A 15,159-nucleotide genomic window follows, 5' to 3' on the forward strand; every position below is an offset into this window, starting at 1 on the left:
CCCCCCCGCCTGGAGGAACAGACAGCAGTTATGCTGAGAATCTGCAACAATATGCTGCAGAGTCAGATTGCCTGAAACTAAGCAAGGCCAAACAGGGCAGATATGGAAGAACAATGCGAAATAAAGCAGCTTTATGTATAGTTTAACAAATGATACAGAGAACCAGGGAACTAGCTGGGAACTGGATTGCCTGGCTATATGGATACTTAGGGCAGCTTGCTATTGGATAAGCATGCTGGGAAAAAGGATGTATAAAAGCCTGTGTAACTTCCTGCTCTGTGTGCAGGATTTGAGATTTTATTCTCCCTGTACCTTTTTGCAGCTGCAAATAAACTTTTCTGCTTCTCCACCCCATTGTGATTATTGGGTGTAGCACACCGGGTAATGAACTACTCAAGCTGTTGTTCAGCCTCTCGGCACTGGGTGCCAGCAACAGCTTTTGGCGTCCCTGGGTGGGCTCGAGGCTGCAATTTAGCCTTGCCCGGACTCCTCCTGGAGGTCGAGGATTGCGGCGAGAACCGACGCCCAGTGCGCACCGGTGAGTTCACCGGGGCCTCGGAGGAGACGCGATTTGATCGACCCCGGAGGGCACAATGGTGCAACGCACTCATATAGTGGAGAAGCAGTTGTGGTGGACAACGGTGAAGAACTGGTCCCTTGGATAAGGTAGGAACCTTTTGAAATCCGGATTGTATGCTCTGTTGGAACCTGGGGACGCCCAGAGTTACCCTGTAGGTATGGGACAGGGACAGAGCTCAGGCGTTAGGGCACGGTGTACGCCCCTAGAGTGCATTCTAGCAAACTGGAAGGTATTTGGTGCGGATCCGATGACTAAGAGCCAATTAAAACGATTCTGTACAGTTGACTGGCCTCAATATCAACTAGAGGACCAGGAGTGGTGGCCACCAGAAGGGTCAATTAATTACAACACAATCCTTCAGTTACTCCTGTTCTGTCAGAGAACAAGGAAATGGAATGAACATATGTATGCGCATTTGTTTCTGACTTTATGTACTCGACCAGATATTTTACAGCACTGTAATCTGACTCCGACTGGTTCGGTAGCAGCTAATGTTAGTCCCCAGACCCCCACCCCCACTGTAATGGCAGAGCCGGTGTCCCCTTCGGCCCCTACACCCACACCTTGTAAGTCCCCAATGGTTGGCCTATACCTCTTAATCACCGAAACGAAAGTCGCCTGGTCTGGATCGGACAGGCGTCCGGCCACGACTATGCAGGTTTATACTCATGTGCCCTTTAATCCTGTGGATTTGGCTGCTTTCAAAGCACAGGCAGGAGAGTTTTCCACCAACCCAAGCAGGTTTATATCAGTCTTTGAGGGGTGCCTCAGTAGTCACAAGCCAGACTGGGATGATTGTAACATCCTCCTGCGAACTCTATTGTCTGAGGTTGAAAGACAACAGATTGTGTCCAAGGAAAGGGAGGAGGCGCAGAGACGGTACGACTGGGATCATATTAATGTCCCTGACCCGGATGCACAAGTCCCCCGAGCAGACCGCAGGTGGGATCCAAATGATCATGGGGATATGACCCGCCTTACCTCCTATAAGGAGTTGCTTTTGCATGGACTCCGTCACTCGGCTGTCCGACATAATAATTGGGCAAAGCCATATGAAGTAATGCAGGATTTAAAAGAAAGCCCAGGGGCCTTTCTACAGCGTATTCGGGACACCACTCGACAGAACACTAATGCAGACCCCGATGATCAGGCAACTGAGTCAATTATTAAGGGAATTTTTACGAGCAGAGCAGCCCCTGATATTAAGAGAAAGTTACAAAAAAAGGAGGATTTAATGGGCATGACCATGGCACAAATCTTAGAGTCTGCAAACCGAGCTTAGAGTCTGAGAGACAGAGAAGGAGAGAAAGCAAATCAGATTGATGGTAACAGCGGTACAGGCCGGCACTAAGAGAAGTGGCCGTGGAGGAAGGGGCCGTGGACGCGACCGTCCAGGCCCGCAGGAGAGACGACTGGGTTGCAATCAGTGTGCCCTGTGTCGACAGGAGGGACACTGGAAAAATGAGTGCCCAAAGAGGAAAGAAAAGGGGGGTGCCCCTATGATGGCGATGGCGGAGCAGGAAAAGGGGTGTCAGGGGAGACGGACCACCCTACCCCCGGAACCCCGAGTAAAGATGTGGGTGGGAAGCTCAGAAATAGATTTTTTAGTGGACTCTGGAGCGGCCCGAACTGCCGTAAATCAGCCTCTTCAGTTGCCAGTAGCAGATTCCCTTACTGTGGTGGGAGCCACAGGCAGGGACACCAAGTGCCCAGTGTATGCCCCAGTGGAATGCGCTTTGGGAAACAGGACTATATCCCACAAGCTGGTATACCTCCCTGAGTGCCCAACACCTCTGCTGGGACGGGATCTACTTTGTCGCCTCGGTGCCACCCTGCATTTTACTGAGGACAAAATAACCCTTACTTTACCCCCTGAGAATGCATGGATCATGACCCTTGCAGTTGAGCCCTCAGCCCTGCAAGCCCCAGAATGGAGCCCTTTGGAAGACCAGGTGTACCCCCTCATGTGGGCATCAGGGATTCCAGGAAAGGCCACCCACCAGACCCCCATTACTATTCAGCTCATACCAGGGAAAGGCCCAGTGCAAGTAAAACAGTATCCAATCAAGAGGGAAGCCAGAGAAGGTTTACAGGAAACTATAGATCGATTCCTAATGTATGGTATTCTCTGGGAATGTCAGTCAGCCTGGAACACTCCCATTCTACCCGTACAGAAGCCTGATGGCACGTATCGGCTGGTACAGGACCTAAGGGCAGTCAATGAACGGGTTAAGACTCTGCACCCTCTTGTCCCTAACCTGTATACCTTATTGGCTTCTATAGGGGGACAGTATACCCATTTTTCAGTCCTTGATCTGAAAGATGCTTTCTTTACCATCCCAGTTGCCACCCCGTCACAGGAGATCATCTCCTTCGAGTGGGAGGACCGAAAAAGGGTTAAAAAGCAACTTTGCTGGACAGTGTTGGCCCAGGGATTTAAAAACTCCCCCACCCTCTTTGGCCAGGCTCTGGCCAGGGACCTAGAGGAGTGGGATAATGAGGAGGCCCTCCTTCTGCAGTATGTAGATGATTTGTTAATTGCCACTGTGGGCCAAACACCCTGCCTTAAAGCCACCATGAGCCTCCTGAATTTTATTGGACTCCGGGGATATCGGGTAGCATGGAGTAAGGCTCAAATTGCCCTCCCAGAGGTACGGTACCTCGGGTTTCACATACGGCAAGGGGAGCGTCAGCTTTCAAGTGAAAGAAAGGAAGCTATCTTTCAAGTTCCTACCCCAAGTAACCGTAAGAGGCTCAGGGCATTTCTGGGTATGGCAGGCTTTTGCAGGAAATGGATCCCAGAGTTTGGACTGTGGGCTAAACCCCTGTACGACTGTGTAAAAGGAGCAGATCATGACCCCTTCTATTGGACCCCAGAGGCTGACAGGGCATTTAAAATCCTGAAAAGAAAATTGATGGAAGCCCCAGCTCTGGGCCTGCTGGATCTCTCTAAGCCGTTTCAGTTGTATGTACATGAACGAAGGGGGGTGGCCCTAGGAGTGCTCACACAGCTGTTAGGAGCATGGAGACGTCCCGTGGCTTATTTTTCTAAGCAATTGGATCAGGTTGCAAAGGGTTGGCCGGCATGTTTACGGGCGGTCACAGCTACTGCCCTAGTGCTTGAGGAAGCGGAGAAGCTAACATTGGGAAGGGTTATGCAAATCTATACTCCCCATATGGTCCGAGCCGTATTGGATGCAAAGGGAGGGCTTTGGCTCACCCAGGCTCGGATTGCTCGGTACCAGGCTAAGCTGTTAGAGAACTCTGAAGTCACCTTACAGCCTTGCCCCTCCCTTAACCCAGCCACTCTCTTGCCAGAAACAGAGGAACAGAAACATGACTGTTTAGAGATCATAGATGTCCAGTACTCCAGCCGTCCGGATTTAAAGGATGTACCCCTCCCAAATGCAGATGATGAGTGGTACACTGATGGTAGCAGTACTGTAATAGATGGGCAAAGGAGGGCGGGTTATGCTGTTGTGATCCTGCATGACACTGTGGAAGCTGAAGGTTTGCCTGCTGGGACCTCTGCCCAGCTTGCCGAACTGACAGCCCTGACCCGTGCACTTGAACTGTCAAAAGGAAAGCGGGTCAACATTTTTACTGATTCAATGTTTGCTTTTGGGGTGCTGCATGCTCATGCTGGCCTATGGAAGCAAAGGGGAATGCTGACAGCCCAAGGCTCCCCAGTCAAGTACGGGCCCCAAATCTTCTGGCTCCTAGATGCCGTACAACTTCCCTCGGAAGTGGCGGTGGTACACTGTAAAGCCCATCAAAGGGAAGATCAAGATGTGGCCAAAGGTAACGCCCGGGCAGATAGAGAGGCTAAGCATACTGCCACCCTGCCATCCCCTCAGACTGAGAACGCCCATATGCATGCCCTTATCCCATCAGTAGGGGAGCTTCCAGCCCCTCAGTACTCTGGGGAGGAGAGACAGCTAACTGACAAACTCGGTCTCCGGGAAAAGGAGGGATGGCTCCATTCCCCGGAAGGGAAGGTCCTCTTACCAAAGGCCCTGATCCGGCCAGTGCTGCAGAAACTACATCAAACCACTCATGCTGGCAGGGAAGCACTTATCCAACTTATGGGAAAATACTTTATCACTTCCGGACTCCGACCCCTGGCTGCCCAGGAACAAGCGGACTGCTTAGTCTGCCAAAAGAATAACCCCCGACCGGGACATCCTGTGCCACCAGCTGCCCTAGAACCCACTCCGGGCCCTGGACAAGTGTGGCAAATAGACTTTACTGAGTTTCCCCAGACCCAAGGGTTCAAATATCTCCTTGTTATAGTGGATCGGTTCAGCGGATGGCCAGAAGCCTTCCTATGCCATAACTGCACTGCCAGAACAGTGGCCCTCAAGTTTGTTAAGGAGATCATTCCTCGCTTTGGACTCCGCCGGTGGATGGAATCTGACAACGGGACACACTTCACGTCAAAAATCATTCAAAGCATCTCACATGCCTTACAGATCCCCTGGAAACTCCATACGCCCTGGAGACTGCAAGCCAGTGGTGTAGTGGAGCGTACCAATCAGACCCTTAAACGGCATCTCTCAAAAGTGTGCCAAGAAGCCTCACTGCGATGGCCTGATGCTTTGCCCCTCGTCCTACGGAGTAGGGGAATGGGAGTTGGGTAATGGTTTTTTGTCACAGTATATGTGTTCCCTGTCTGCTGTTCTCTTGTCTCTTCACAGGTATACCAAGGATTCCCAGCCTCTCCCCTTGGACTCTCCCGTCCACTCCTTACAGCCCGGTGACTCCGTGCTTGTTCGTACCTGGAAAGATGGGCCTCCCCAGGAAAAGTGGAAAGGACCCTATACCGTCCTGCTGATCTCCCATACAGCGGCAAAGATCGAGGGACACAAGAACTGGATCCATCACTCTCGTCTGAAGGCAGTACCCGCCCCCTCGTCAGCAGAACAGTGGACCGTCCAACCTGCTGACTCCTCATCTAGTGACGATCTCGGGCTAAAGCTACTGTTTAAAAGACACAAATAGCGGGCATCTTAATGCTAAAATGGGCCCACCCAGGGTATTGGAGACCCTGGATTGGGAAGACTCTGGTGATAATTAATTGGGTAACATTGTTATTCTCTGTATTGTTATTTCCAAACTGTGCATATCGGGAGCATAACTCCTTTGTTTTGCTTGCGCACCATGTTGCTAATTTAACAAACCAGACTGATTGCTGGGTATGTGCTCCAACTCCACTGCTCCCCCCAAACGGGAATGCCCCTTGACATGCTTGACCCTAGCAGAATTAGCCACCACCAAAGAGCAGGAAAGAACGGACTCGCCGTTCTGGAATAAGACCTTTACAGCAGGCCACCTATCAGGACCAGGAGTATTCAGTTGCAGTACTCACTGAGGAAGTGTTATGTTTTACCCTAAACCAATCTGATCACTATGGGCGTCCTGTGGGAAAAAGCTCCTGTGTTATTACACAGTGGGCTGATGGGTATTGGATAAAGACCAACAGGGGAGGCCAACAGTGTGGGTGTAATGGTTCCTCCCCTTTTAGGGAAACTCTTACAAATAATCTTACCACAAAAAAGGGGTTTGGAAATGTAACTTGCCGTCCAGTTAACATCTCCAATGTAGCAAGCCAATGGTGGGTTTGTAGTGGTCCCTATGGCGAGTGTAATTTGAACGGCACAATTAGAAATGCCCCCACTTGTACCCAATCAGGAGGATGGGATACCCCCCTAGGGGCATATGAACTGTTTGGAAAAGCAGCCTTAAATATCCCAGGAATCCCCTTAAGAAACAGTACTTACTGGGCCCTACAGGGTCACTATTTTGTATGTGGCCGAAAGGCTTACAAGGTGCTGCCAGCCAACTGGACAGGTAGCTGTTATATAGCTCATGGAGTTCCTCATCTTTCCCTAACTGCCACACTGCCCAAAGGAAAGATTAGAAATGCCCGAGACACCTCTGTTGAGTCACGAGAAAAGACCCTGAGGCGACTGACTATGGCATTGGAGGGCAATATGAAGAATCCCCTCACAACCGAGAAGCTTGTAGGGTGCTCTGTACTGGGAATAGCGCCACTGGTTTCCGGACCAGCCATGGCATGCGTAGGCTGCTATACTATAAGGCTGCAGATGGTACTTGAGAAGGTGGCCTTAGAGTTAGAGGACTCGGTTAGTGATTTAGGGTCAGCAGTAAAAACATTAAATAAAGAGGTACAGCAGCTCAGGACGTTTTCCCTCCAAAACAGGCTGGCTTTGGACTATCTCTTGGCATCCCAAGGAGGGGTTTGTGCCCTTGTCGGGCCCCGATGTTGTGTATATGTAAATGATAGCAGTTATGAGATCTATGAAAAGGTGGTACAGGCTGAGGCCCATGCCCGAGCCGGAGCACAGGTTGCCTATACTGCCCCAGAGAACGATTGGTTGCAAACCTTGTTTTCAGGCTGGGGTTTGTCGTCTTGGCTTGGTGGTTTATTTAGCCTGCTATTGAAAATTCTCTTTCCTGTATTGCTTATATTACTGGTATTATGCTGTGCAATATCATGTGTTAGGGCCCTTTTGCAAAAGTTAATAAGTCATTCTCTTCAGGGCTATCACAAAGTGCTTATGCAAAGAAATTGTATTGTAAAGAAATAAGTAGCCCAAGTGAGAAAACTCAGAGCCAAGGTTGTTGAGTGTTCTCAAAGGGGGGAGTTGTTGGGGACACTGGGGCATGGCCACTAGGTAACTCGAGGGGATGGAAGACCACGAGTGTCGATGAAGCCCCCTCGCACTAGGCCCAAGTGTCCTTGCCCCCCCCCCCCCCCCCGCCTGGAGGCACTCGCAGCAGCTCTGCGTACTAGGCCCAAGTGTCCTTCCCCCCCCCGTCTGGAGGCACACACAGCAGTTATGCTGAGGATCTGCAACAATATGCTGCAGAGTCAGACTGCCTGAAACTAAGCAAGGCCACACAGGGCAGATATGGAAAAACAATGCTGAATAAAGCAGCTTTATGTATAGTTTAACAAATGATACAGAGAACCAGGGAACTAGCTGGGAACTGGATTGGCTGGCTATATGGATACTTGGGGCAGCTTGCTATTGGATAAGTATGCTGGGAAAAAGGATGTATAAAAGCCTGTGTAACTTCCTGCTCTGTGTGCAGGATTTGAGATTTTATTCTCCCTGCACCTTTTTGCAGCTGCAAATAAACTTTTCTGCTTCTCCACCCCGTTGTGACTATTGGGTGTAGCACACCGGGTAACGAACCACTCAAGCTGTAGTTCAGCCTCTCGGCACTGGGTGCCGGCAACAAAATGAAACATTTCAATTCACCCCAAATTATTAATTTTTGTTTACCATTGCAGGATGGGTTTTTTTCATTCTGATTCAGTACAAAAAATAAAAATGGAATTTCTCACAAAAAGGACATTATTGTTCCTGACCCACTCCAGTGCAAAGCACCAATTCCTTCTCCATGTTACTAGACATATCCAGCACACGAGCCACATAGACAGAAACATCTAAAGACCTGTGACTGAAGTTCCGAGCCCACATCTCTAGCTACTCCTTTGCACCTCCTTCAGTGAGACAGCCATGGAATCCTTTCCAGTAACTACACTGCGTGCAGATCTGGTCACCCCTTAGCAAAAAATATTTATTTGAATTGGAAAACGTACAGAAAAAAGCAACAAAAATTGGGCAAAAAAAGTGATTAGGGGTATGGAATGGCTTCCATATGCGGAGCGATTAATAAGACTGGGACTTTTCAGCTTGGAAAAGAGACAGCTAAGGGGGGATATGATAAAGGTCTGTAAAATCATGACTGGCATGGAGAAAGTAAATAAGGAAGTGTTATTTATTCCTTCTGGTAACACAAGACCTCGGAGTCACCCAATGAAAGCAGGTTTAAAACAATCAAAAGGAAGTATTTCTTCACACAACGCACAGTCAACCTGTGGAATTCTTTGCCAGAGGATGCTGTAAAGGTCAAGGCTATAATAGGGTTCAGAAAAGAACTAGATAAGTATGGGGAGAATACATCCATCAATGGCTATTAGCCAGGATGGGCTCGGATGGTGTCCCTAGCCTCTGTTTGCCAGAAGCTAAGCATAGTTCTTAATGAATTGATTTGGTTCCCCTGTGAAATAAATGGAAAGATTCCTAGTCACTTCCAAGGGTTTTGGATCAATCCCTAAGTGACTTGGTCAGTCACCCAGAGTGAAATTTACTTCACTCCAGCAACTGGGCTCTCTGTAGATAAAGCACGGGGATTAGGAAGGTGAAACACACTCCCATAGGACTGCAACGTTAGAAGGCTGAATGCAGCCCATTTGTACTTGTTGGCAGTGCTGGGTTCCCACATCCATGGTGCACTGAGGCCGCTTCCCCCCAGGTTTGGGGTTAAGTCAGGATGGGGGTTGCACTGGCTCTCCAGGGTGTGGGTGGGTTTCACCCAGGGGGGCAGAGCAGGAACCAGCACCCAGGGGATCCTTCGTCCTGTGCTCAGGTCGATACAGCAGAATTCCTCCTGAACAGAGCACAGACTCAGCTTACAAGCCCAAGGGACGGGAAGATGGAGAACTCGTTAGGTACTGTACTGCCTGAAAGTGCTAGAAACTCCACAGTAGTTACAAGCTCCCTAGAAGATCAAGTCGGTCCAGAAGTTATCATGTTAGTGAAGGTATCAGAGTAGCAGCCGTGTTAGTCTGTATCTGCAAAAAGAAAAGGCGTACCTGTGGCACCTTAGAGACGAACAAATTTATTTGAGCATAAGCTTTCGTGAGCTACAGCTCAGCTGTAGCTCACGATGAGCTGTAGCTCACGAAAGCTTATGCTCAAATAAATTTGTTCGTCTCTAAGGTGCCACAAGTACTCCTTTTCTTGTTAGTGCAGTCTTTCACTTTTATCCTGAGCTGTAAATTGTCTCAACTGAGCGTCCGGGTCCATCTGTGCTCAGGATTTTACCTCTAATGACTTTAATCAGCGGGTGAATGCCCCTTTTGTACTGCAGCTAGTGCGGTGAGTGTGAAACAGCAAAGATTGAAATCAGAGTTAGCCAGCGTTATCCTATGACAATCCTGGTAGGAAATACCAGCCTTTGTTATAGAAACACTAATGTTTGGATGTTTTTACCATATGTTCTGGTTACGAATGAACAGCTGCACTAGGGGACAGACGGATGTGGGGTGGCAGGAACACAGAATACAACAATTATTTCGATGTAGTTTGGGGAGAAGGTGGAGTCCCCCACACCTGCCCCTCAAGTCCCCTCCGCTCCTCCCGGATTGAATTGGCCTCGTTAGCACTGACCCCCACACTTGGTAAGGCAACTCCCATCCTTTCATGTGCTGTCTATTTATACGTGCCTACTGTATTTTTGACTCCATGCATCTGATGAAGTGGGTCATAACCCAACAGAAGCTTATGCCCAAATAAATGTGTTAGTCTCTAAGGTGCCACAAGGACTCCTCGGGTTTTTTGCTGATACAGACTAACACGGCTACCACTCTGAAATCTGCTCCTCCTGCAGCTCCAGGGGTTCTTCACACCTCCCCCTCCCATCTCTGGGGCTGCAAGAAGGGAGGGAGTGGGGCTTGCAGAGGTCATAGAGCTCAAAGGTTGGGTAGACAGGAGTCTTCCCGGGTCATAGAGATAAGCCAGAAGGCTGGGTAGATGGGAATGCTCCAGGTCACAGGGGCTAGGAGGACTGTGGCTGGAGAAGCCTATTTTTCCACTCCCAGTGGGCTGTTCTCCCCATGTCTCAGTGACACCGTCTGACCCAGGATCCCCAGAGTCCTCCTGGATCATAGAGGACAGTGGCGAACAGGCTGCACAATGCCTGGGGGGGACAATGAGATCAGCTTCTCTACCTCGCTCAATGAATGCTCTCTGTGGATTGACAGTGCACAGGCTGAGACCCAAAGCCATCTCCAGGGTCACAGAGACGGCGCTGTCTGAGAGTAGAGAGGCTGATCTCAGGGTTCGCAGTGGTATCTTCACCCCCCTCCCCCAGTACCAGGTTTACCATGGCTCCCAGCCCACGCTCCAAAGGGGCCCCGGCCCGACCTGCTCTTCTCCGCCTCCGCCCACCCCTGGGGCTTCTGCTGCAGGCCACGCACCGCTGGCAGCCAAGCTCCCCCCTTGGGGGAGGAGCCGGAGATGAGGTGTGGGCGGGGCCATGGCAAAGGGGGTGGAATCAGGGAGTACCCCCTCCAGCCCCCTGCTGTAAGCCGCTCAGGGCAGGGGGCTGGGAGCACCCCCATGACCCCAGCCCACACCCCCAGCCCTGACTCCTGCACCCCCCCTCACACACCCCCACGACCCCATCCCTGACTCCTGCACCCCCCACATCCCCACCCCCACCCTGAGCACCAAACAGGAGCTCCTGCACCCTCCCCCGACATTCCCATCTGCACCCCTCACACCAAACAAGAGCTGCCCCAGGTAAGCGCTCCACACCCCAACCTCCTGCCCCAGCCTGAGCCCCCTCCCTCACCCTAACTCCTGGCCAGACCCTGCACCCCAACCCCAGCCTGCTCCTGCACCCTAACCCCCTCCCAGACCCTGCACCCCAGCCCTGACTCCTGCATCCCCCCCCACATACCCAGCCCTCCCACACCCCATGCCCTGACTCCTGCACACACACCCCACATCCCCACACCTCGCACCAAATGGGAGCTCCTGCACTCCCCCACCCCCCGACATTCCCACCTGCACCCCTCACACCTAATGGGAGCTGCCCCAGGTAAGCGCTCCACACCCCAAGCCTGAGCCCCCTCCCTCATTCTAGTTCCTGGCCAGACCCTGAACCCCAACCCTGCACCCTAACTCCCTCCCAGATCCTGCACCCTGCGCTCTGATCCCCCTTCTGCACCCTAAGTCCTGGCCAGACCCCACACCCCAATGTTTTTTTACATTTTTTTTTATAAAGGGCTCTTATCCAAAGCGTTTTACACTAGTTAGCTAACGGTACAAACAATATTTGGAAAGATCATAAGTGGTCCGCCGAGGCCTGCAGCGATTTTCAAGTGGTCTGTGGAAAAATAAGTTAGCCTACAAAAACAATCGAGGTACCGCACTTTATTTTCATTGACTTGCTATTACTTTTAGGAGGAGGATGAAGAAAGAAAGAATGGAAAACGGGGGCAGGGAGGAGATAAGAGAGAATGTTCTTTTTCTTGGCAGGGTCCTAAGGAGGGAGCCCCCAAAATGAAGCTGAGCACAAGGCCGGGGGCCCCACTAACTCTAAATCCACCACTGGCTGTCACGCCACCTGGGCTGGGGATACTGTGTCAGCTGATCCCCACAGTCTTCAACCTACCTGGGCACTACAGCAGACATGGCCCTGCCCACTAGCGCCTCTCCACTCCCTAGCCCACCCACCACTTGCTTCCCCACCCCCACCCCCGGTTGACTGAGTGTCCGGTTAGCAGGGCTGACTGGAAACTAGGAGTCCGGTTATAGGAGTAACCACATTAGCCACCTGATCTCTTAGTTCTCTAACACCTTCAGTTGGCACCTTGCAGGGGAGGGGCCCAGGCCATCAGTTGCCAGGAGACAGGGTGTCAGCCATTCTCTGTGCAGACAGCATCACACCTGCCTAGGGCTCTGCAACAATCACACACCCTTATCCCACCACCTAGATACTTAAGAAATGCATAGGGGAAACTGAGGCACCCATACAGTATTCAGAGAAAACATTAAGAACTTTCCCACTTTGTCACACTGGAGGAGGGGCAGCTCAGGCAGAGAGAGACAAAGAGAATGGGCTAGAACCAGGGAGAAGGTAGGTACCCGTTCTATGTGGGCAGGGGCGGTGGGGTGGGATCCTGTTTACCTCCTCCCCAGCCCTGCTGTGCTTGCAGTTTACTCCCAGCCCCTCCCTTGCTCCAGGGACCAACCCTAGCTCCCACCCTGCTGAGCTTTTGCCTCCGGCCCCTGCCTTGCTCCAGTCAGCAGGGACTAATCCTCCCCCCATGACCCACTGTGCTCATCTTGCCCCTGACCCCTGCCTCGCTCCAGCTGGGGACCAATCCTTCCCCCCCTCCCATGCCCCTCTGTGCTCTTGCCCCTGGCCCCTGCCTCACTCCAGCTGGGGACCAATCCTCCCCCCCACCCCATGCCCCGCTCTCAGGGTGGATAAAAATCAATGATTGATTTTTTTATTTAAATCAGATTCTTTTGATAAAATGCTTTTTGAGGGGAAAAAAACCTATCTAAAGATAGTTTTAATTAAGATATCTTTGAGCCATAATGTATCTCATCATGGAATAGGGATGATAAATTCTAATTCTATCGTATGAGTATATTATTCATGTAATGTTTAAGAAAAGTTGTGTAAATGAGTTCTAATAGTTCAAGGATTAGGGACCCAAACGTATGGGGTTCCACAGGCTTCTGTATAGATTATTTAGGTTAATCTTTCTATCTATCTCAGTGCTCAGTCTAGAAGATACCATCAGAGATGCTTAGTTTTGCAGTTCTCAAAGTGTGGATTTGTGTCTCCAGAGGTAACATGCTTGTTAACAGCAAAAATGTTTTAAAATAAATAAATAATATATAGAGGTGAGAAATAACAGACCTCAACTCTATTGTCCCTCTGCAAATTTGTGTACACAAAGTCAATCCCTTACCGCTCTCTAAAAGTGAAAAGTTTAAAAAAGTTCAATGAATAGATGATTGTTGGGGGTGGAATAGATCTGGACCAGGACAAGAAGGCTGGAGATAAATGTGAGAAGTGAGGGATATATGCTTTTTTGTTAAAATATTATATGTTTTCTGTTGAAGAAAAAAAATCCAGAATACTTAACTTTGTTCTTTTAGTTAAATAAAATAATTTAAATGTCTGTCTGGTGATGTCCTCCTCCTAATACAGCCTTGCAAGAAAATCCTCCAAATATTAATGATTAACCTGTTGAACGGGAGATAGTTCACCTTCCAGTGACTTCACAAATATCTGCTTCAATTACCTTTGGAAAATGAAATAACCAAACAATCATTCATTGTCTGAGATAGCTGTAAAACTCACCTGAAAAGTTTTCAAAATAAATCACTGTTTACAAATGTATAGTGCGTGCCTTCTGAAAATGAAACCTGCATCTATCTCTGAGTTGTGAAGAATATGTATTAAGGTTGTAACAACCAACAAGAATGTACTTTTATGTAGAAACCATGATTAAATTGAGTCTTCCTGAGTAGTGATTTAAATCAAATCCACCCTGCACGCTGTGCTCTTGCCCCTGGCCCCTTCATTCCCAAGGGGGCCCCACAAATAGGTTTGGTGCTGGCACAAAAAGTCAAGCCGGCCCTGCCCACCCCATCTCAGGAACACAGTCTGAGCCGGGTGTCTGGGTCCCAGACCTGTAGCCAGGGTCGGATTCTCTCCCTATTGAATGAGGCTGGGGGGAAAGTGAAGATTGGGGCCCCATCACCAGCATCAATAAATATCACCTGCCCTCGGTCACAGTCCAGACAAACCCGGATCCTGCTGGGGACCTGGCTCAGGGGCAGGGGGGTCACAGGGGAGGTGAGAGCCCGGAACTGACCCCACCACCGCCGCACAGCCCAGATCCCCTCCTCGGGGCTACAGCTGATCCCTCCCTTCCTCCTCACAGATTCTCTGGCCACCCCCACAGCCCAGAATCGCCCATCCCCCACTTCCACCTCCCAGCAATGTCTCCCTGAGGTGAATCCCTCACAGCCCAGCACACAGGGATCAGAGTCAAATCTTCCAGGGTTTTTGGGCAGATGCTGGCGTGTGTCTCCCCATCTCACACTTTTCCCATCCTTAGACAGGATGAGGATGGGATGAGCCGTGTCCAGATCCAGAGTCACATTCACTGGGGAGAGAGAATCAGAGTGTTAGGGGCAGAGCTCAGCCCTGGGGGAGGCTGGAGCCATTTCTCACACTCCCCAGCAGCACCGTTCTGGTTGGGACAGGCCTGGATCCCAGGGAGCTGCCTCTGTCCTGTGCACCTGAGACTGAGCAGAGATGTCACTGCAGTTCTTCAGCCTGTTAATAGGAGCCACTTTATTGGTTTCTCATTTCCTTGCAGGGGTCCCCTGCTGGGGCTGCTCCACTCCCAGCATCAGAGACACAGCCAGGAAGGTGTCAAGAAGGTTTTAGCGAGAAAGGAGCAGAGGAGGCAAGTACCAGGCCAGCTATAAACCCCACAGCAGAGGGAAACTATAAACCCCTAATGCAGCCTCCACTCCCAGGCCAGGGAACAGCAGCATTGGGGAAGAGCCGCTTAACACCAGTGAGCAGAAGGTGGCATTGGGTGGGGGAGCCCCATCCCCAGCCCAGAGAGAAGGGAGGAGCTGACAGCCTCGGAGGGAGAGCGTCTCCCCAATCCAGGAAGCAGTGAGCAGCTCCAATGGGAGAGCCCTGCCCTGCCCAGAGGAAAGGCAGGATGTTGGAGAAGAGCGATGGGGAGACCCCCCTGCACCAGGGTAGAGCAGAGGGATGTGTCAGCCCTCAGGGCAAAGAGCTCTGTTCAGGTGCTGCTCCGTGCCACTGTTTCTATTCATCTGTTTGGGCATGAACGCAGCATCAAAGTCAGTGTCACAAGTGTTTGTGTGACTTCAGCATGGGATCTCCTCCCTGTTTAATGTGTTTATTTA

General features: G+C 50.6%; 1 protein-coding gene across 1 annotated transcript in view; it reads right to left on the reverse strand.

Moving 5' to 3' along the window:
- LOC119567729 overlaps nt 1–15,159 on the reverse strand; it is a 39,230-nt gene that overhangs the window by 15,671 nt on the left and 8,400 nt on the right. Inside the window, exon 8 of the mRNA XM_037914971.2 lies at nt 13,864–14,375. Within this exon, the coding sequence (XP_037770899.2) occupies nt 13,864–14,375 (512 nt within the window). The remainder of the gene's footprint in view (nt 1–13,863; nt 14,376–15,159) is intronic.

The sequence above is a fragment of the Chelonia mydas genome, chromosome 14 (genome assembly GCF_015237465.2).
Source record: "Chelonia mydas isolate rCheMyd1 chromosome 14, rCheMyd1.pri.v2, whole genome shotgun sequence".
In the NCBI taxonomy this organism is placed as follows: domain Eukaryota; kingdom Metazoa; phylum Chordata; order Testudines; family Cheloniidae; genus Chelonia; species Chelonia mydas.